Source organism: Bombina bombina, chromosome 1 (assembly GCF_027579735.1).
Source record: "Bombina bombina isolate aBomBom1 chromosome 1, aBomBom1.pri, whole genome shotgun sequence".
Classification (NCBI taxonomy): domain Eukaryota; kingdom Metazoa; phylum Chordata; class Amphibia; order Anura; family Bombinatoridae; genus Bombina; species Bombina bombina.
In genome coordinates this window covers 514,513,591-514,538,041 of record NC_069499.1, presented here as the reverse complement: position 1 = coordinate 514,538,041, position 24,451 = coordinate 514,513,591, and the positions used below count along the sequence as shown (strand labels likewise).

The 24,451-nt window shown below is 41.0% G+C and overlaps 1 protein-coding gene across 1 annotated transcript in view; it reads right to left on the bottom strand.

Moving 5' to 3' along the window:
* Positions 1–24,451, bottom strand: part of ANKAR (ankyrin and armadillo repeat containing) — a 510,409-nt gene that overhangs the window by 315,121 nt on the left and 170,837 nt on the right. Inside the window, exons 11-12 of the mRNA XM_053698605.1 lie at positions 23,638–23,806; positions 2,530–2,771 (exon numbers count right to left, since the gene is read on the bottom strand). Coding sequence (XP_053554580.1) covers positions 2,530–2,771; positions 23,638–23,806 — 411 coding nt within the window. The remainder of the gene's footprint in view (positions 1–2,529; positions 2,772–23,637; positions 23,807–24,451) is intronic.

Genomic DNA, 24,451 nt, shown 5'->3' with positions numbered 1-24,451 from the left:
CCGAACTCGGCCAGTAGTCTTGTTATCCCGGCATCGAGCCGGAATGATAGGGAATATCCCAAAGCAGAGAAAGTTAGTAAGATGAGGAGAGCGGCACTCACCAATATAAAAGATTATTTCTGCCAAACCGGGTCCAAACAAGGTTTTGCCCTTGTAAGGAATCGCCAGAAGCTTGACTTTAGAGGATACGTCCGCAGACCAGGATTTCAACCATAACGCCCTGCGGGCTAGGACAGTGAAACTAGAAGTTTTAGCTCCTAGTCTAACAACCTGTAAAATGGCATCTGCAAGAAAGGAATTGGCCAACTAAAGAGCTTTAATCCTATCTTTTATCCAAGTCTCTACTTGAAGAGAATCATACAAGGCATCAAACAAATAAGATACCGCAATAGTCACGGTGGCAATAAACACTGCAGGTTGCCATTGGAGATCTTGATGAACATAAACCTTTTTAAATAAGCCTCCAGCTTCTTGTCCATTGGATCCTTAAAAGAGCAGCTATCCTCAATAGGAATAGTGGTTCTCTTAGCCAGAGTGGAAATGGCCCCTTCAACTTTGGGTACAGTATACCAAGGGTCTTTAATGGAGTCCGACAGGAAACATTTTCTTAAAAATGGGTTTCTCCCATTCATCAAAGAAACTATTAAGTTTACTAGATTTCTTAGGAGTGACAACGACAGGGGTATCAGAGTTATCTAAAGTAGCTAAAACCTCCTTTAACAACACACAAAGGTGTTCAAGCTTAAATCTGAAGGATACCACCTCAGTCTCAGAAGAAGGTATTATACTGTCTGAATCTGAGATTTCACCCTCAGAAAGTCCTGATGTATCTTCCTCATCAGACATATGAGAAAGGGCAACTTGGGAAGCTGAACTGAGGACAGGAACCTTACTTTCTGAATTTCTAAATTTCCTTTTGCATTTTCTCTGTGATCTGGGAATGGCAGCTAATGTCACAGATACCGCTGAAGATACCTGGGCAGGAATTTCTGCTTTTAAATAAACTCCACTAGGAGTTATAGAGGAATCGCAGGGCACTGCATGTGACACCATAGAGGCTTGGGACGTAGCAGGAGAAAGCTGAGGTATTATTTTAACAGCATCATCCTGAGAGACATTAGGCTAAAAAATGTTACCTTTTATTTTGCAAGGTTTTTTTGACTCATGAAGAACAAAATTGCATAGGAGCTGCAATTTGTGCATCTAAACATAATAAGCATGAATTCATGAGAGCAGGCTCTTGCTCCATATCAGACATGTTGTGAAACAGTAAATAAACGTGTACAGATAAGTTTAAAAGATTTTAATATTCAATTAAAATAAGCCAAGGAAAAAAATACACTTTACATTTTATCCCAAATTAGGATGGATCCCCAGCTAAAAATATGTGAGAAAAGTTAAGAAAAAACATTTAAGAAACATCAAATAAACGTCTAAAATACCCCTCAGGCAACCCCACACCTCAATTACTGAGGTGCCTTACCGCTACCAATTAAGACCGGAACACCCAGAAATAGAGAAAAACAACTTTTTCCTCAGAAACGTTATGAAGTAAAGCCAACTGCCGAGCTCAAATTACTGTTGCGACACAGAGTGGCATTACTTCCTGGTACACTGAGTACCAGAAATAACCGTTTCTTTAAACCTGACAGTTTAAAATGTTGCATTGTTTTATTTTAAAGCAAAGGGGAAATGAATAAGCTGTTGAAATAGAAAATTCAGCCTTACTTTCAGTTTAAACTTGTATTTTTTATCAAGTAAATGTGTCAGAAACAAAAGCCTAATAAATACATTTTACTTTTAAAAGAGTTTAAATGTTAGTCTCACACATGCTACAGTGCCTGCTTCATGCCCCAGTGTAACCCATACAACAGGATTATCTATGTCCCAATAAAAAAGCAGTGTCTTTTAATTTGTTAAGTGCATGGTCTCCCCAACTGGAAGAAAACGCACTTACCTGCTCCGCTGTCCAGCATGTAGACAGTTACAAGGTATGAGAGGACACAGTTCCTCACTGAGACCTTTGAAAAAGAAAGAACAGAGTAGCCAACTCTGGCTTTCTAAATTAGGGCAGCAATGGTTAAGAAAATGCAGTAAGTACCTCTTTACAAGTTTCTAACTGCTTTAAAGTCACCACTACCCGACTGTAAGGAATGACGTGGAATACGGCTATATCCCAAAACTTGCTTGTAGATGAAATAAAAAAATTTCTTCAGACACCTAAACTTTGCCTCCTCCATGCACCGAAGGCAAAGAGAATGACTGGGGGTTGTGGGTATGGGAGTGATACTTGACAGTTTAACTGTGGTGCTCTTTGCCTACTCCTGCTGGCCAGGAGTGATATTCCTAACAGTAATTACTCAAGCCGTGGACTCACCATATCTTAGGAAAGAAATGGGTTTTAGGTCCTTTAAAAGGATTGCTGAATAATCTACTGGAAAACAATTAATTAATTACCTTTATACGTGTGCAATAGACAAATAGATAATCATTTGTTTTATACTATTATAGGAAGTAACTGAATCTTACCTTTAACAGTTTACAAAGGTGCTTTGTGACTGATTTATCTAAGAACTGCTTTTGTATGGCAGCATTATGATATGCAAGAGATTCAACTGCCAAGGCAGCTTTGACTTGGATACAGATCTTTCTTCTGCTGATAACATTAATCAGAGAACTGACTGCATTTTCTTTTGAAATGGCGTCCTGGATTAGCTTGTTTCCTCTGGCAAGTTCTGCAATTGCTGTTGAGGATGCGCTTACGAGAACATCTTTAGTACAAAACGCGTGAAAACAAAAAGTTAATTTCCTATTATACGTACAGAGAAAATAACTGCCACATATGCTCAGGTTTTATGATGTACTTTTTACAGATTAAATTTAATTAAATTAAAATGTGACACATTTTCCATTGGCAAAAACTCAATTCAATTAAGTTATAAACAGCAGTGATTCTAGCTAATAAAAATGGAGGTGTTAGTAGGGGATGGCACAAAACTTATACTAATGAGAGGTCATCATGTGCTACTATGTATTCTTGCTATTCTCATTTAGACACAATAAAGTCATTTGTTTCATATAAAAGAGAACAATTTAAAGGGACATTAAACACATAGAGACAGTTTACGAGTGGAGCACTAGAAGTAAGCTTTTTGTGCTCGTCGAGTTGCGCACGTTATGAGTTGAAAGTAAACTGTTTTTGATAACGTGCTAACCCGATGAGTGAAAAAGGTCATATTAGTATATCGCGTGCACTCACATATTTCCCCATAGAAGTCAATGGAGCAAAAAAGTGGAAAAAACTAAAACCATACTTGCACACAAACTTGAACGCATATTCTCAAGTGCGTTAAAAGGTCAGGAAAATATTAATATTTCACATTCCTATGTTCTTTAGATACAAGAATATGTTCTATGTATTCATAAATACATATTTCTACATTTATCTGAATTTTTTTGCACAAATATATATCTAAACCTATATATATATAGATATATATATATAGGAATATCTATTTAGAACTACATATAACATATCCCCTGTGTGAAGAACATTGGAATGTAAAATATTTACAGTAAATACACAGTATAACACTTTATTAAATATAAATATTGCATATTACATGTTTTCATCTACTGGACTGCAAAAGGCTACAATGTACTTATATACAGTATATGTCTATATATGTATACATATGTATTTACGTGTTTTTATGTGTGTATATATATATATATATATATATATATATATATATATATATATGTCTGTAAATACATATACAGGGAGTGCAGAATTATTAGGCAAATGAGTATTTTGACCACATCATCCTCTTTATGCATGTTGTCTTACTCCAAGCTGTATAGGCTCGAAAGCCTACTACCAATTAAGCATATTAGGTGATGTGCATCTCTGTAATGAGAAGGGGTGTGGTCTAATGACATCAACACCCTATATCAGGTGTGCATAATTATTAGGCAACTTCCTTTCCTTTGGCAAAATGGATCAAAAGAAGGACTTGACAGGCTAAGAAAAGTCAAAAATAGTGAGATATCTTGCAGAGGGATGCAGCACTCTTAAAATTGCAAAGCTTCTGAAGCGTGATCATCGAACAATCAAGCGTTTCATTCAAAATAGTCAACAGGGTCGCAAGAAGCGTGTGGAAAAACCAAGGCGCAAAATAACTGCCCATGAACTGAGAAAAGTCAAGCGTGCAGCTGCCAAGATGCCACTTGCCACCAGTTTGGCCATATTTCAGAGCTGCAACATCACTGGAGTGCCCAAAAGCACAAGGTGTGCAATACTCAGAGACATGGCCAAGGTAAGAAAGGCTGAAAGATGACCACCACTGAACAAGACACACAAGCTGAAACGTCAAGACTGGGCCAAGAAATATCTCAAGACTGATTTTTCTAAGGTTTTATGGACTGATGAAATGAGAGTGAGTCTTGATGGGCCAGATGGATGGGCCCGTGGCTGGATTGGTAAAGGGCAGAGAGCTCCAGTCTGACTCAGACGCCAGCAAGGTGGAGGTGGAGTACTGGTTTGGGCTGGTATCATCAAAGATGAGCTTGTGGGGCCTTTTCGGGTTGAGGATGGAGTCAAGCTCAACTCCCAGTCCTACTGCCAGTTTCTGGAAGACACCTTCTTCAAGCAGTGGTACAGGAAGAAGTCTGCATCCTTCAAGAAAAACATGATTTTCATGCAGGACAATGCTCCATCACACGCGTCCAAGTACTCCACAGCGTGGCTGGCAAGAAAGGGTATAAAAGAAGAAAATCTAATGACATGGCCTCCTTGTTCACCTGATCTGAACCCCATTGAGAACCTGTGGTCCATCATCAAATGTGAGATTTACAAGGAGGGAAAACAGTACACCTCTCTGAACAGTGTCTGGGAGGCTGTGGTTGCTGCTGCACGCAATGTTGATGGTGAACAGATCAAAACACTGACAGAATCCATGGATGGCAGGCTTTTGAGTGTCCTTGCAAAGAAAGGTGGCTATATTGGTCTCTGATTTGTTTTTGTTTTGTTTTTGAATGTCAGAAATGTATATTTGTGAATGTTGAGATGTTATATTAGTTTCACTGGTAAAAATAAATAATTGAAATGGGTATATATTTGTTTTTTGTTAAGTTGCCTAATAATTATGCACAGTAATAGTCACCTGCACACACAGATATCCCCCTAAAATAGCTATAACTAAAAACAAACTAAAAACTACTTCCAAAACTATTCAGCTTTGATATTAATGAGTTTTTTGGGTTCATTGAGAACATGGTTGTTGTTCAATAATAAAATTAATCCTCAAAAATACAACTTGCCTAATAATTCTGCACTCCCTGTATACACATATAAATACATATGTACACACACACATATATATATATATATATATATATATATATACTGTATATATATATATATATATATATATATATATATATATATATATACATAATATACATTTTTAGAGATGTATGTATGTATATGTTAAAGCCCTTTGGCTGCCTTTTCTTTTCTAACATCTGAGATCTTATATCTTTGAGCATTTATTACTTTTGTGTGCAATTTTTTTTTTTTAGAATAATTCTTATTAGATAGTGCTATTATAACAATATAATAAATATTGTAACTGTACTTTGTAATATATTTTTGCTGTGTTTTGTTAACAGTTGACCAGAGCTCTGAGGATACGGTAATCATTCTAGCATAAATTGCGATTGCGCTCAAGAGATCGCGTTTACTTTGAACATCTAATACCAGTGGTAAACCCGACAAGTGCAAACACTCGTAATAAACCCCTTATAGCTCACGCTCAAACGTTAGTGCTCCACTCGGAATCTGGCCTTTAATAGATTTCATGCACCTCCCTCTAATTATGGTGCCACCATGTTGGAACTTAGGTTGCACTGCAGCTTTCTGAAGGAAGGTTACTGCACACGTGCAAACACATCAACAATGGAATGCAATAAAAATATAAATTATGCTTACCTGATCATTTCATTTCCATCTGTGGGAGTAGAGTCAACTGCTTCATTCATTACTTGTGGGAAATAAGAACCTGGCCAAAGACGCCCCAGCCAAAGGCTTAAATACCTCTCCCACTCCCCTCATCCCCCAGTCATTCTGTAGAGGGAACAAGGAACAGTAGGAGAAATATCAGGGTATAAATGGTGCCAGAAGAATAATATTAAATTTAGGTCCGCCAACCGGAGCAAATGGGCGGGAGCAGTAGACTCTCTTTCCACAGATGGAAATTAAATTATCAGGTAAGCATAATTTATGTTTTCCATCTTAATGGGAGGAGAGTCCACTGCTTCATTCATTACTTGTGGGAACAAATACCCAAGCTCTAGGGGACACTGAATGAACAAAAATGGTAGGGTAAAAGGAGGCGGACCCTATACTGAGGGCAACACAGCCTGCAGAACCTTTCTTCCAAAAACTACTTCCGCCGAAGCAAAAACATCAAATTTGTAAAACTTTGTAAAAGTATGTAAGGAGGACCAAGTACCCGCCTTACAAATCTGCTCCACAGAGGCCTCGTTCTTAAAGGCCCAAGAAGAAGCCACAGCTCTAATTGAGTGAGCCATAATCCTCTGAGGAGGCTTATGTCCCGCTGTCTCATAGGCCAAACGGATAATGCTCCTCAACCAAAAAGACAGAGAAATGGAAGAGACCTTCTGCCCCCTACGCTTCCTGGATCGGAGGCTGCCCCTTCATGCCGACTTTGTCTCAGCAAGCTTTTTGCTCTGCTTGGACTTGTTCCAAAATTGAGCTGGCTTCCAAGATCCCTTGGACTGCTCGGTCTTCGCAGCAGGCTGCTGGCGTTGAGACTTGTCCGAACGAATGGGACGAAAAGTAGAGCACTTAGGCTTATTCTTCTTATCCTGCGGAAGGAAAGCACCCTTGCCTCCTGTGACCGTGGATATGATAGAGTCCAGGCCTGGACGAAAAAGAACATTCCCCTGAAACGGAGGGGATAGTAATCTAGACTTGGAAGTCATGTCAGCAGACCACAATTTTAACCACAGAGCCCTACGGGCTAGAACGGAGAAACCTGATGTCTTAGCATTCAGGCGAATAACTTACATATTCGCATCACAGATAAAGAATTTGCGACCCTTAAGGCCTTAATCTTTTCCTGTATCTCCTCGAGGGGAGTCTCCACCTTGACCATAGCTGACAGTGCGTCACACCAATAGCTAGACGCTCCAGCCACCGCAGCGGTAGCCACTGCTGGTTGGAAAACAAACCCCGTGAGTTGGAACATCTTTCTCAACATGGATTCTAACTTTTTATCTATGGGCTCTTTGAACGACGAACTATCCTCGAGAGGAATAGTCGTACGCTTAGCGAGTGTGGAGATAGCTCCATCCACCTTAGGAATGGCCCCCCATAGCTCAAGCTGAGAGTCCAGAATGGGGAACAGCTTTTTAAAAGAGGTAGAGGGAGAAAAAGACGAGCCCAGTTTCTCCCACTCATTCTTAATAATCGTAGCCATCTTCACGGGAACTGGGAAGGTCTGAGGCGCCACCCTGTCCTTGTAAACCCTATCTATCTTAGGGCCTTGGGGAGCTACATGTGTAATCGGAGATGAATGTTGTGAACGCACCTCGCGGGACGGAAAACCCTCAGAGGTGGAGGGCTCAGTATTACTAAATATCTTACGCCTAGATTTAGAGTTCTGCGGCCAAAGGGGTGCGTTAGCTACGCGTGCTTTTTTCTGGCCGCACCTTTTAAATACCGCTGGTATTGAGAGTTCACAGAATGGCTGCGTTAGGCTCCAAAAAAGGAGCGTATAGCATATTTAACGCAACTTCAACTCTCAATACCAGTGGTGCTTACGGACGCGGCCAGCTTAAAAAACGTGCTCGTGCACGATTCCCCCATAGAAAACAATGGGGCTGTTTGAGCTGAAAAAAAACCTAACACCTGCAAAAAAGCCACGTTCAGCTCCTAACGCAGCCCCATTGTTTGCTATGGGGAAACACTTCCTACGTCTGCACCTAACACTCTAACATGTACCCCGAGTCTAAACACCCCTAACCTTACACTTATTAACCCCTATTCTGCCGCCCCCGCTATCGCTGACCCCTGCATATTATTATTAACCCCTAATCTGCCGCTCCGTAAACCGCTGCTACTTACATTATCCCTATGTACCCCTAATCTGCTACCCCTAACACCGCCGACCCCTATATTATATTTATTAACCCCTAATCTGCCCCCCACAACGTCGCCTCCACCTGCCTACACTTATTAACCCCTAATCTGCCGAGCGGACCGCACCGCTATTATAATAAAGTTATTAACCCCTAATCCGCCTCACTAACCCTATAATAAATAGTATTAACCCCTAATCTGCCCTCCCTAACATCGCCGACACCTAACTTCAAACATTAACCCCTAATCTGCCGACTGGAGCTCACCGCTATTCTAATAAATGTATTAACCCCTAAAGCTAAGTCTAACCCTAACACTAACACCCCCCTAAGTTAATATAATTTAAATCTAACGAAATTAATTAACTCTTATTAAATAAATTATTCCTATTTAAAGCTAAATACTTACCTGTAAAATAAATCCTAATATAGCTACAATATAAATTATAATTATATTATAGCTATTTTAGGATTTATATTTATTTTACAGGTAACTTTGTATTTATTTTAACCAGGTACAATAGCTATTAAATAGTTAAGAACTATTTAATAGCTAAAATAGTTAAAATAATTACAAAATTAACTGTAAAATAAATCCTAACCTAAGTTACAATTAAACCTAACACTACACTATCAATAAATTAATTAAATAAAATACCTACAATTACCTACAATTAAACCTAACACTACACTATCAATAAATTAATTAAATACAATATCTACAAATAAATACAATGAAATAAACTAACTAAGTTACAAAAAATAAAAAAATATTTACAAACATCAGAAAAATATTACAACAATTTTAAACTAATTACACCTACTCTAAGCCCCCTAATAAAATAACAAAGCCCCCCAAAATAAAAAATGCCCTACCCTATTCTAAATTAAAAAAGTTCAAAGCTCTTTTACCTTACCAGCCCTGAACAGGGCCCTTTGCGGGGCATGCCCCAAAGAATTCAGCTCTTTTGCCTGTAAAAAAAACCACATACAATACCCCCCCCAACTTTACAACCCACCACCCACATACCCCTAATCTAACCCAAACCCCCCTTAAATAAACCTAACACTAAGCCCCTGAAGATCTTCCTACCTTATCTTCACCATACCAGGTTCACCGATCGGTCCTCGGAAGTCTTGATCCAAGCCTCGGAAGTGTTGATCCAAGCCCAAGCGGGGGGCTGAAGAGTGACGTCCATCCTCGGGCTGAAGTCTGGATCCAAGCGGCGACTGAAGAACTCCATCATCGGGCTGAAGTCGGAAATCCATCATCGGGATGAAGTCTTCTATCAAGCAGCATCTTCAATCTTCTTTCTTCCGGAGCCATCATCTTCCAGCCGACGCGGAACATCCTCTTCTCCCGACGCCTACTCGCCGAATGACGGTTCCTTTAAATGACGTCATCCAAGATGGCGTCCGTCGAATTCCGATTGGCTGATAGGATTCTATCAGCCAATCGGAATTAAGGTAGGAAAATTCTGATTGGCTGATGGAATCAGCCAGATTGAGCTCGCATTCTATTGGCTGATCGGAACAGCCAATAGAATGCGAGCTCAATCTGATTGGCTGATCGGATCAATCAGAATTTTCCTAGCTTAATTCCGATATGTGGGTGGTGGGTTGTAATGTTGGGGGGGGGTATTGTATGTGTTTTTTTTACAGGCAAAAGAGCTGAATTCTTTGGGGCATGCCCCGCAAAGGGCCCTGTTCAGGGCTGGTAAGGTAAAAGAGCTTTGAACTTTTTTAATTTAGAATAGGGTAGGGCATTTTTTTATTTTGGGGGGCTTTGTTATTTTATTAGGGGGCTTAGAGTAGGTGTAATTAGTTTAAAATTGTTGTAATATTTTTCTAATGTTTGTAAATATTTTTTTATTTTTTGTAACTTAGTTCTTTTTTATTTTTTGTACTTTAGTTAGTTTATTTCATTGTATTTATTTGTAGGAATTGTATTTAATTAATTTATTGATAGTGTAGTGTTAGGTTTAATTGTAGGTAATTGTAGGTATTTTATTTAATTAATTTATTGATAGTGTAGTGTTAGGTTTAATTGTAACTTAGGTTAGGATTTATTTTACAGGTCATTTTGTAATTATTTTAACTAGGTAACTATTAAATAGTTATTAACTATTTAATAGCTATTGTACCTGGTTAAAATAATTAAATAGTTGCCTGTAAAATAAATAGTAATCCTAAAATAGCTATAATATAATTATAATTTATATTGTAGCTATATTAGGGTTTATTTTACAGGTAAGTATTTAGCTTTAAATAGGAATAATTTATTTAATAAGAGTTAATTTATTTTGTTAGATTTAAATTATATTTAACTTAGGGGGGTGTTAGTGTTAGGGTTAGACTTAGCTTTAGGGGTTAATCCATTTATTACAGTAGCGGCGAGATTCGGTCGGCAGATTAGTGGTTAATAATTGAAGTTAGGTGTCGGCGATGTTAGGGAGGGCAGATTAGGGGTTAATACTATTTATTATAGGGTTATTGAGGCGGGAGTGAGGCGGATTAGGGGTTAATAACTTTATTATAGTAGCGGTGAGATCCGCTCGGCAGATTAGGGGTCAATAAGTGTAGGCAGGTGGAGGCGACGTTGAGGGGGGCAGATTAGGGGTTAATAAATATAATATAGGGGTCGGAGGTGTTAGGGGCAGCAGATTAGGGGTACATAGCTATAATGTAGGTGGCGGCGCTTTGCGGTCGGCAGATTAGGGGTTAATTATTGTAGGTAGCTGGCGGCGACATTGTGGGGGGCAGGTTAGGGGTTAATAAATATAATATAGGGGTCGGCGGTGTTAGGGGCAGCAGATTAGGGGTACATAAGTATAACGTAGGTGGCGGTCGGCAGATTAGGGGTTAAAAAAATGTAATCGAGTGGCGGCGATGTGGGGGGACCTCAGTTTAGGGGTACATAGGTAGTTTATGGGTGTTAGTGTACTTTAGAGCACAGTAGTTAAGAGCTTTATAAACCGGCGTTAGCCCAGAAAGCTCTTAACTACTGACTTTTTTCTGCGGCTGGAGTTTTGTCGTTAGATTTCTAATGCTCACTTCAGCCACGACTCTAAATACCGGAGTTAGAAAGATCCCATTGAAAAGATAGGATACGCAATTGACGTAAGGGGATCTGCGGTATGGAAAAGTCGCGGCTGAAAAGTGAGCGTTAGACCCTTTCCTGACTGACTCCAAATACCGGCGGTAGCCTAACACCAGCGTTAGGAGCCTCTAACGCTGGTTTTGACGGCTACCGCCAAACTCTAAATCTAGGCCTTATTTTTTTTAGATATTGCAATCTTATCAAAGCATGTGGAACACAGTTGAGCAGGCAGATCAACCTGAACCTCCTCACAATAAACAAAGAGGGAGTATCCTCTAACATATCAGAGTCTTCCATAGCTTGCACCTTTAATGCTGACTGTGAAAACTAAATGGCATCTTTATACACCAATGGCCGGGGCACTCACCACCTCCTATGACCCGGACCACGGAGAAACCGCTACATCTCAAGCAACTGCCGATCAGGAAAGAGGAAGTTGAAGAGGCTACACCCGGTCAAATGGAGTGCCATGTAGGACCGCCCCTACACTACAGAGAAAACGCGCCAAAAAAGGCTGTGCCGATCTTCACCTGCAGTTCACACATTGCTAGAGCCTCATCTCAGACATGACGCAGCATTAACACAATAAAGATACTATGCATAAATCCCCCCTGTTCAATAATCCCCTTTCCAGGGATATTAACCCTTGATTCTATACAGATAAAAGGAGACACACTGTGACTTCTTGCGTTATCATATGTGTATAAATGAAACACTCTTACCAGAATCTATGCCGTGGAACAGGAACACGGCCCTTCAAGTGTGACAGGTTAGTAGCATCGCTCCTGACATGGACTTGAGTGAATAAAGGCAGGCAGCGAAACTCGTCAACGCTGATTGCCCAGGAGCTGTTAACATGAGTTGCGATGGTTTCGCAGAGACGACACTCCCTGCATCTCTGGACTCTAACTTTCATCCATGCTCTCACAGAGAGGCTGACAGGATTACTTAAAACTCCAGTCCCATTTCGAAGAGTACTACCCTCCATAAGAGACTACTCCGAATCTTCTGACACTTCTCTGCCAACCTCCTGTGACGAAAGGCAAAGAATGACTGGGGTATGAGAGGAGTGGGGGAGGTATTTAAGCCTTTGGCTGGGGTGTCTTTGCCTCCTCCTGGTGGCCAGGTTATTTCCCACAAGTAATGAATGAAACAGTGAAATCTCCTCCCATTAAGATGGAAAGATCAATTTAAACATGGTGGAACCCATGACTAGCAGAAGGCTGGGAATAACCTCAATACTATGCATACAAAAAAACAAAATTTATGCTTACCTGATAAATGTATTTATTTCCGGATATGGTAAGTCCACGGCTTGAGCAATTACTGTTGGGAATATCACTCCTGGCCAGCAGGAGGAGGCAAAGAGCACCCAGTTAAACTGCTAAGTATCACTCCCTTACCCACAACCCCCAGTCATTCGACTGAAGGGAAATGGAGAAAAAGGAGTAATTACTGTTGGGAACCAATACCCAAGCTAGAGGACATGGATAAATTAATAAGTTGCAGCGTTGCAAATTTGTTCCACAGAAGCTTCATTTTTGAAAGCCCAAGAAGAGAAACAGCTCTTCTGGAATGAGCCATAATTTTCTCAGGAGGCTGCTGTCCAGCAGTCTCATAAGCCAAACGAATTATACTTCGTAACCAAAAAGAAAGAGTAGTAGCAGTAGCTTTCCGACCCTTACGTTTCCCAGACAAAAAGACAAAGAGGGCAGAGGACTGGCGAAAATCCTTAATCGCCTGTAAGTAGAATTTAAGAGCATGTATAACATCCAAATTGTGTAACAAATGTTCTTTGGAAGAAGAAGGATTAGGATACAGAGAGGGAACAACAATTTCCTGATTGATATTTCAATAAGAAACAACTTTAGGAAGGAAACCTAACTTAATACAAAGAACCTCCTTATCGGCATGAAAAATAAGATAAGGGGGATCACACTGCAGAGCTGAGAGTTCTGAGACTCTTCGAGCAGAAGAGATAGCAACAAGAAACAAAACCTTCCAAGATAACAACTTAATGTCTATGGAATGCAACGGCTCAAACGGAGCCAGCTGTAAAACTTTAAGAACAAGGTTAAGGCTCCAAGGAGGAGCAACAGACTTAAAGACAGGTCTGATTTTGACCAAGGCCTGACAAAAAGATTGTACATCTGGCACATCCGCCAAACGTTTATGTAGTAAAACTGATAAAGCAGAAATCTGACCCTTCAGGTTACTGATTGACAATCCCTTCTCCAGGCCTTCCTGAAGAAAAGATAAAATTCTAGGAATTCTAATTCTACTCCAAGAGTAGACATTGGATTCACACTAATAAAGATATTTAAGGTAAATATTTCTAGTAACTGGCTTGCAAGCCTGAATCATGGTCTCAATGGGGCCTATCTATCAAGCTCCAAACGGAGCTTGACGGCCCATGTTTCTGGCAAGTCTTCAGACTCGCCAGAAACACAAGTTATGGAGCAGCGGTCACAAAGACCGCTGCTCCATAACCCTGTCTGCCTGCTCTGAGCAGGCGGAGAGGAATCACCGGAATTCCATTGGCCGCGAGTCTGCAGGGGGCGGCATTGCACCAGCAGCTCACAAGAGCTGCTGGTGCAATGCTGAATACGGAGAGCGTATTGCTCTCTGCATTCAGCGATGTCTTGCGGACCTGATCTGCACTGTCGGATCAGGTCCACAAGACATTTGATAAATAGGCCCCAATGACTGACTCCGAAAAAAGACGCTTAGACAGAATTAAGCGTTCAATCTCCAAGCAGTCAGCTTCAGAGAAACAAGATTTGGATGAAGGAAGAGACCCTGAATCAGAAGGTCCTTCCTCAGAGGTAGTCTCCAATGTGGGAGAGATGACATCTCCACTAGGTCTGCAAACCAGATCCTGCAAGGCCACGCAGGGGCTATTAGAATCACTGATGCCCTCTCCTGTTTGATACGAGCAATGACTCGTGGAAGGAGAGCAAATGGAGGAAACAGGTATGGCAACCTGAAAACCCAAGGAACCGCCAGAGCATGAATGGTCTGCGGATCTCTTGACCTTGAACCGTACCTTGGAAGCTTGGCGTTCTGATGGGACACCATCAGATCTAACTCCGGCACCCCCCATTTGAGGACTAAGCTGGAAAACACCTCCAGATGGAGTTCCCACTCCCCAGGATGAAAAGTCCGTCTGCTCAGAAAATCCGCTTCCCAGTTGTCTACTCCTGGAATGTGGATGGCAGATAGACAACAATTGTGGGTCTCTGCTCACTGAAGAATACGAGTAACCTCCTTCATGGCTAAGGAACTCCGAGTTCCTCCCTGGTAATTGATGTAAGCCATAGAGGTTATGTTGTCTGACTGGAACCTGATAAAATGGGCTGAGGACAACTGAGGCCAAGCCAATAGAGCAAAGGTCCTGAGCTTTTAACCAGTTCCAGACTGCTCCCCAGCCCAGCAGGTTGGTTTCCATGGTCATGATAACCCAGGAAGGTCTCCAAAAGCATGTGGCCCGAGACAGATGTTCCTGAGAAATCCACCACGGGAGAGAAACCCTTGACGACTGATCTAACTCTATTCTCTGAGATAGATCTGCATGGTCATCATTCTATTGTCTGAGCATGCACAACTGGAGAGCTCTCAAATGGAATCAAGCAAAAGGAATGATGTCCATGGAAGCCACAATCAGACCGATTACCTCCATACATTGAGCCTCTGAGCAGAAGCCTTAAGAGAGAGGCAAGAGGAAATTATTTAGTTTTTCCTGACCTCTGTCAGAAAAATCTTCATCAATAAAAAATCTATTATGGTCTCTAAGAAAACTACTCTTGTAGCAGAGGAAAGGGAGCTTTTTTTCCAGCTTCACATTCCATCCGTGGGAATGAAGAAAAGACAACAATATCTCTGTGTGAGATTTTGCTAGTTGAAAAGATGGCGCCTGAACCAATATGTCATCCAAGTAGGGTGCTACAGCAATTCCACGAGAATGTATCACTGCCAAAAGAGCCCCCAGAACCTTTGAAAAAATTCTGTGAGCCATGGCTAGACCAAATGGAAGGGCCAGAAACTGAAAATGTTTGTCCAGAAAGGCAAATCTCAGGAATCTGTGATGGTCCCTGTAAATAGGAACATGAAGATACGCATCCTTTAGGTCTATCGTCATGAACTTTCCCTCTCGTACTAAAGGAAGAATGGAGCGTATAGTCTCCATCTTGAAGGATGGAACTTTGAGAAACTTGATTAGACATTTCAAGTCTAGAATGTGACGGAAAGTTTCCTCTTTTTGGGAACCACAAATAGGTTGGAGTAGAACCCGAGACACTGTTCCTGCACTGAAACTGGAACTATAACTCCCAGGGAGGAAAGATGTTGTATACATTTCAAGAACGCCTCTCTCTTTATCTGGTCTGCAGATAATCTTGAGAGAAGGAATCTGCCTCTGGCAGGAAAAGTCTTGATACTTTGTCCACAGTCCAGGGACCTGGGACATCTCGTATCCAGGCTTGAGAGAACTGAGAAAGTCTGCCCCCCCACCTGATCCGATCCTGGATCGGGGCAAAACCTTCATGCTGATTTGGAATCAGCTGTGGGTTTCTTTGATTATTTTTTTCCTTGTTCCAAAAGTGATTGGGTTTTCAAGAAGACTTGGATTGTTCCTGCTTGGAAGAAGAAGGGGAAGGCTTTCCTCTGAAGTTACGAAAATTACTCTGATGTCCTTTAGGCCTATTTTTTTTCCAACCGTAATATCAGAGATAATTTCTGCCAAACCGGGTCTAAACAAGGTTTTGCCCTTGTAAGGAATCGCCAGAAGCTTGACTTTAGAGGAAACGTCCACAGACCAGGATTTCAACCATAACGCCCTGCGGGCTAGGACAGCGAAACTAGAAGTTTTAGCTCCTAGTCTAACAACCTGTAAAATGGCATCTGCAATAAAGGAAGTGGCTAACTTAAGAGTTTTAATCCTATCTTGAATTTCATCCAAGGAAGTCTCTACTTGAAGAGAATCAGACAAGGCGTCAAACCAATAAGTCACTGTGGCAATACACACCGTAGGTTGCCATTGTAGACCTTGATGAACATAAATCTTTTTAAATAAGCCTCCAGCTTCTTGTCCTTCGGATCCTTAAAAGAGCAGCTATCCTCAATAGGAATAGTGTTTCTCTTAGCCAGAGTGGAAATGGTCCCTACAACTTTGGGTACAGTATACCAAGGGTCTTTAATGGACTCCTCGACAGGAAACATTTTCTTAAAAATGGAAGACTGGGAAAAAGACAACCCTGGTTTCTCCCATTCCTGTGAGATAATCTCCCTAGCACGGTCATGCACAGGAAAAACCTCTGAGGTGGAAGGTTTATCAAAGAAACTATTAAGTTTTTACTAGATTTCTTAAAAGTGACAACGACAGGGGTATCAGAGTCATCTAAAGTAGCTAAAACCTCCTTTAACAATACACAAAGGTGTTCAAGCTTACATCCGAAGGATACCACCTCACTCTCAGAAGAAGGAATTCTACTGTCCGAATCTGAAATTTCACCCTCAGAAAGTCCTGATGTATCTTCCTCATCAGACTTATGAGAAAGGGCAACTTGGGAAGCAGAACGGAGGACAGGCACCTTACTTTCTGAATTTCTAGATTTCCTCTTGCGTTTTCCCTGTAATCTGGGAATGGCAGCTAATGCTGCAGATACTGCTGACGATACCTGTGCAGGAATTTCTGCTTTTAAACAAACTCCACTAGGATTTATAGAGGAACCGCAGGGTACTGCATGTGACGCCATTGAGGTTTGGGACATAGCAGGAAAAAGCATCATCCTGAGAGACATTAGGCTCAAAATTTTTACCTTTATTTTGCAAGGTTTTCTTGACACATAGAGAACAAAATTGCATAGGAGCTGCAATTTGTGCATCTAAACATAATAAGCATGAATTCATGAGAGCAGGCTCTTGCTCCATATCAGACATGTTGTGAAACAGTAAATAAACTTGAACAGATAAGTTTCAAAGACTTTAATATTCAATTTAAATAAGGCAAGGAAAAAATTCACTTTAAATTTTACCCCAAATTAGGATCGATCCCCAGCTAAAATTATGTGAGAAAAGTTAAGAAAAAACATTTAATAAACAACTTTTTCCTCAGAAATGTTATGAAGTAAAGCCGGTCCTGTGACCGCAACTGCTGAGCTCAAATTACTGCTGCAACACAGAGAGGCACTAAAAATAGCTTCCTGGTACACTGAGTACCAGAAATAACCGTTTTTTCAAATGCTACCACTTCCTGACTGCAAGGAATGACGTGGAATATGGCTATACCCCAAAAGCTTGTAGATGAAATAAAACTTCACCTCCTCCATGCACCAAAGGCAAAGAGAATGATTGGGGTTTGTGGGTAAGGGAGTGATACTTAGTTAAACTGTGGTGCTCTTTGCCTCCTCCTGCTGGCCAGGAGTGATATTCCCAACAGTAATTACTCAAGCCGTGGACTCATCATTTTTTAGTAAAGAAATGTATTTAGGTCTAGATTACAAGTGGAGCGCTAATTTAACATGCGCCGTAAATGGGCAAATTCGAATTTGAAAACAAAGAACAAATTCTTATATAGTAATATTAATTAAAATAGTTATAGACTTTATCAGACCTCAAGTCTTACTTACCCGGCCCTAAAGTTTCTCTGTCAGCCCTTAACCTTAAAGGGAAAGCATACTGTAAAATGTTCTCACCTTTACTGTGTTAATTTTAGCTGCTGTATTAAATTGTTCACAAATTACTCCTTTACCTTTAGTTTATAATTTGAAATAGCTGTTTTTGCTTGTTGTATCCCTACCTATACTGAACATTTCAGTACTTAAGTACTTGTTATAGAAAAGCTATGTAAACAATAAGCTGTCAAAGACATTACAGTCTCAGTACTCTCTCTACTCACAAGCAGGACATTGTGCATAGAAAAAAAAAACAGAATTTATGCTTACCTGATAAATTTCTATCTCCTACGGTGTGTCCGGTCCACGGCTTCATCCTTACTTGGGGGAATATTCTCTTCCCTAACAGGAAATGGCACCTCAGCAATATGTAGAACAGCTGCCAGGCAAAATACTGTGCTCGTGTCGACCGTGGAAATCTGCCCAATTCCACTATAACAATATGCAACATGGGAATGTCCACAGCACAATTTGCTTAAAAAAGTATCTTTATTGACAAAAGATAGAGCGACGTTTCGTGACTACTGTCACTTAATCATGCTTACAGGAAATGGCAAAGAGAGCACAGCAAAAGCTGCCCATATAGCCTCCCCTCTGGCTCCGCCCCCCAGTCATTCGACCAACGGTTAGGAGAAAAAGGAGAAACTATAGGGTGCCGTGGTGACTGTAGTGTATAGAAAGAAAAAATGTGAAACCTGACTAAAAGCCAGGGCGGGCCGTGGACCGGACACACCGTAGGAGAAAGAAATTTATCAGGTAAGCATAAATTCTGTTTTCTCCTACATTGGTGTGTCCGGTCCACGGCTTCATCCTTACTTGTGGGAACCAATATCAAAGCTTTAGGACACGGATGAAGGGAGGGAACAAGTCAGGTTACCTAAATGGAAGGCACCACGGCTTGCAAAACCTTTCTCCCAAAAATAGCCTCCGAAGAAGCATAAGTATCGAATTTGTAAAATTTGGCAAAAGTGTGCAGAGAAGACCAAGTCGCTGCCTTACATATCTGATCAACAGAAGCCTCGTTCTTGAAGGCCCATGTGGAAGCCACAGCTCTAGTAGAGTGAGCTGTAATTCGTTCAGGAGGCTGCCGTCCGGCAGTCTCATAAGCCAATCGGATGATGCTTTTCAGCCATAAAGAAAGAGAGGTAGCAGTAGCTTTCTGTCCTCTCCTCTTACCAGAATAAACGACAAACAAAGATGAAGTCTGTCTGAAATCCTTTGTTGCATCTAAATAGAATTTTAAAGCACAGACCACATCTAAATTGTGTAACAAACGTTCCTTCTTCGAAACTGGATTCGGACACAGAGAAGGAACAACTATTTCCTGGTTAATATTCCTGTTGGAAACCACCTTTGGAAGAAAACCAGGTTTGGTACGCAAAACAACCTTATCTGCATGGAATACCAGATAGGGTGGATCACACTGCAAAGCAGACAATTCAGAAACTCTTCTAGCAGAAGAAATAGCAACCAAAACAGAACTTTCCAAGATAGTAACTTAATATCTATGGAATGTAGAGGTTCAAACGGAACCCCTTGAAGAACTGAAAGAACTAAATTTAGACTCCATGGAGGAGTCATGAGTCTGTAAACAGGCTTGATTCTGACTAAGGCCTGTACAAAAGCTTGTACATCTGGCACAGCTGCCAGGCGTTTGTGTAACAAAACTGACAAAGCAGATATATGTCCTTTTAGAGAACTCGCTGATAACCCTTTATCCAAACCCTCTTGGAGAAAGGAAAGAATCTTAGGAATTTTAATTTTACTCTAAGAGAATCCCTTGGATTCACACCAACAGATATATTTTTTCCATATTTTATGGTAAATTTTCCTAGTCACAGGTTTTCTGGCTTGGACCAGAGTATCTATAACTGAATCTGAAAACCCACGCTTAGATAAAATCAAGCGTTCAATTTCCAAGCAGTCAGCTGTAGAGAGACTAGATTTGGATGTTCGAATGGACCTTGTACTAGAAGATCCTGTCTCAAAGGTAGCTTCCATGGTGGAGCCGATGACATATTCACCAGGTCTGCATACCAAGTCCTGCATGGCCACGCAGGAGCTATCACAATCACCGAGGCCTTCTCCTGTTTGATCCTGGCTACGAGCCTTGGAAGGAGAGGAAACGGTGGAAACACATAAGCTAGGTTGAACGACCAAGGCGCCACTAATGCATCCACCAGTGTCGCCTTGGGATCCCTGGATCTGGACCCGTAGCGAGGAACCTTGAAGTTCTGACGAGACGCCATCAGATCCATGTCTGGAATGCCCCATAATTGAGTTAACTGGGCAAAGACCTCCGGGTGAAGTTCCCACTCCCCCGGATGGAAAGTCTGACGACTCAAATAATCCGCCTCCCAGTTGTCTACTCCTTAGATGTGAATTGCAGATAGATGGCAGGAGTGATCCTCCGCCCATTTGATGATCTTGGATACCTCTCTCATCGCCAAGGAACTCTTCCCTGATGATTGATGTAAGCTACAGTCGTCATGTTGTCCGACTGAAATCTTATGAATCCGGCCTTTGCTAATTGAGGCCAAGCCCGGAGCGCATTGAATATCGCTCTCAGTTCCAGGATGTTTATCGGGAGAAGAGACTCTTCCCAAGACCATAGACCCTGAGCTTTCAGGGAGTCCCAGACCGCGCCCCAGCCTAATAGACTGGCGTTGGTCGTGACAATGACCCACTCTGGTCTGCGGAAACTCATTCCCTAAGACAGGTGATCCTGAGTCAACCACCAACGGAGTGAGTCTCTGGTTAACTGGTCTACTTGAATCTGGGGAGACAAGTCTGCATAATCCCCATTCCATTGTCTGAGCATGCACAGTTGCAATGGTCTTAGATGAATTCGAGCAAAAGGAACCACGTCCATTGCTGCAACCATTAAACCTATTACTTCCATGCACTGGCTGAGGAATAGATTGAAGAACTTGACAAGCCTTTAGAAGCTTTCATTTTCTGACCTCTGTCAGAAAAATCTTAATTTCTACAGAATCTATTATTGTTCCCAGAAAAGGAACTCTTGTAGACGGAGACAGGGAACTCTTTTCCATGTTCACCTTCCATCCGTGAGACCTGAGAAAAGCTAATACAATGTCTGTATGAGCCCTTGATCTGGAAAGGGACGACGCTTGGATTAGGATGTCTTCTAGGTAAGGTGCCACTGCAATGCCCCTCGGTCTTAGAACCACTAGATGGGACCCTAGCACCTTTGTGAAAATTCTGGGAGCAGTGGCTAAACCGAACGGAAGAGCCACAAACTGGTAATGTTTATCCAGAAAGGCGAACCTTAGGAACTGATGATGATCTTTGTGGATAGGAATATGTAGGTACGCATCCTTTAAATCCACGGTAGTCATGTATTGACCCTCCTGGATTGTTGGTAAAATCGTTCGAATGGTTTCCATTTTGAACGATGGAACTCTGAGGAATTTGTTTAGAATTTTTAAATCCAGAATTGGTCTGAAAGTTCCCTCTTTTTTGGGAACTACAAACAGGTTTGAGTAAAACCCCTGACCTTGTTCCACTGTTGGAACTGGGTGTATCACTCCCATCTTTAATAGATCTCCTACGCAATGTAAGAATGCCTGTCTCTTTATCTGGTCTGAAGATAAGTGAGACATGTGGAACCTTCCCCTTGGAGGAAGTTCCTTGAATTCTAGAAGATATCCCTGAGAGACTATTTCTAGTGCCCAGGGATCCTGAACATCTCTTGCCCAAAGAGAGAAAGTCTGCCCCCTACTAGATCCGGTCCCGGATCGGGGGCTACCCCTTCATGCTGTCTTGGTAGCAGCAGCAGGCTTCTTGGCCTGTTTACCCGTGTTCCAGCCTTGCATTGGTTTCCATGCTGGCTTAGCCTGGGAAGCGTTACCCTCTTGTCTAGAGGCTGCAGAGTTAGGAGACGGTCCGTTCCTGAAGTTGCGAAAGGAACGGAAATTAGATTTGTTCTTAGCCTTGAAAGGCCTATCCTGTGGGAGGGCATGGCCCTTTCCCCCAGTGATGTCTGAAATAATCTTCTTCAATTCTGGCCCAAAAAGGGTCTTACCTTTGAAAGGAATATTAAGCAATTTTGTCTTGGATGACACATCCGCCGACCAAGATTTTAGCCAAAGCGCTCTGCACGCTACAATTGCAAAACCTGGATTTTTCGCCGCTAATTTCGCTAATTGCAAAGCGGCATCTAAAATAAAGGAATTAGCCAACTTTAGTGTGTGAATTCTGTCCATGACTTCCTCATATGGAGTCTCCTTATTGAGCGAATTTTCTAGTTCCTCGAACCAAAAAGACGCCGCCGTGGTGACAGGAATAATTCACGAAATTGGCTGAAGAAGGAAACCTTGCTGAACAAATATCTTTTTAAGCAATCCTTCCAATTTTTTATCCATAGGATCTTTGAAAGCACAACTGTCCTCAATGGGAATAGTCGTGCGCTTGGCCAACGTAGAAACTGCTCCTTCAACCTTAGGGACTGTTTGCCATGCGTCCCTTCTGGGGTCGACAATGGGGAACATTTTCTTAAATATAGGAGGTGGGACAAAAGGTATACCTAGCTTCTCCCACTCCTTGTTCACTATGTCCGCCACCCTCTTGGGTATCGGAAAGGCATCAGCGTGCACAGGGACCTCAAGGAATTTGTCCATTTTGCACAATTTCTCTGGAATTACCAAAGAGTCGCAATCGTCAAGAGTAGTTAGTAGCTCCTTAAGCAGGGCGCGGAGATGTTCTAACTTAAATTTAAACGTCACGATATCAGGTTCTGCCTGCTGAGAAACTTTTCCTGAATCATGTGAGAATTCTATTGACAGCTGTAAAACAACAGAGTGTCAGGAACTATCAGCCTCACTATATTACCCCAAACACTATGGCCAGGTTACAGGAGGAAATGTACTAAGGGGTATTTTATATACAGTTAAATATACAGGAGAGTGAGTATCTCTGAAGTACAGGAGCACTGAGCCACTGGTGTTGCCGTAAGAAGACCTGGGAAACATCTAAAAAAACATCATCCCTGTCCGGCAGAGAATAAGAGCACAGGAGAAAATCAGTGATCATGAATCGAGGAACATAAAGCCTGGGAAGGTCGTGAAATATTCTAAACATTGGATAACACAAAAAAGGGTACAGGAATGTGATAGCATTGTAGTATTTTTAAATATTACTCTAGGGCTTGTCCAGTTGTACATATTGCTTTGTACTTTGTATGTCTGAATGTTTTCTCTGAACATTTGTAACAACATTTTAATTTTGTACATACAATATTCTTTTCTTAATTTTAACTAATGTGTGTTTTTTGTCCACTTTGCTAAACGAATCACCTTGTAAGTTTTATAATTTCTTACGGAGGGCAGAAGGCATGGGGCACCTAAGAAACTTGTGTCTAGGGGAACTAGAGATGTATGAATTTATATACAGAATGAAAACCATGTCAGATTAATAAGAATAAGCTAAAATATTTATTATGGTAATAATGACAAGCAAAAAAATATAACCTGTAACAAACACCCGGGCCATAATCATTATCATTTTCGTTTCATACTCAATATGTTTTGTATATACTGTTCCTAAGCAGTCTCCTGTCATTAAGCACTGTCCTAATAATAAGCAAAACTGTCTGTAGTTTAGTTTTGGTATTTACCAAATAGTGGAGGATTAGTGGAACAATAATAAATAATGGGAAGCATAACTGAAAATTACATTTACCTGATTTGGAAGACAGAAATTCTACTAAGTATGGAATGCCACCCAGATCTTTGACACTTTTTTGATTGGCAGGGTTCTTAGTACATAACACCTGGATACAGTTTACAGCATTAACAAGAACATCTTCAAATTCTTCATTGAGAAGTTTAACCAAAGGTGAAATACCACCCTAAGAATAAAACAACAACAATATATCATTAACAATATATCAGACGTGGGGAAGCTTACCTCAATGTTTTACGTGGAACTGAAAAGCCAGATAAATCACCACTAAAGATTTCACAAACAAGGCAAGTTTAAAATGCAAACACATTATAATGAATAATTATACCGATAATGATAGAGACGAATAGCTAAATATATCTTTGTTAAATTCAATTAAACCAAAATAGTTTCAAATGTGAGTCATATTGACTGGGTAATTTGAAGTTAATTTATTCAAAGCTCTGCCAATCGAGTATTGCACTCATTCTTGAAGTAATATCAACCTGCTAGATGAATATTGTATGCATTTTACTAAATAAACAAAAACCCTCCCAGTACAAATTGGAAAAACAGGATTTATGCTTAGCTGATAAATCTATTTCTTTCCGGATATGGTGAGTCCACGGCTTCATCAATTACTGTTAGGAATATCACTCCTGGCCAGTAGGAGGAGGCAAAGCGAACCACATCAAAGCTGTTAAGTATCACTTCCCTTCCCACAACCTCCAGTCATTTGACCGAAGGTAAAGGAGAAAAAAAGGAGTAACACAAGGTGTAGAGGTGCCTGAGGTTTAGACAAAAAATAGCTGTCTTGAAATAAAGGGCGGGG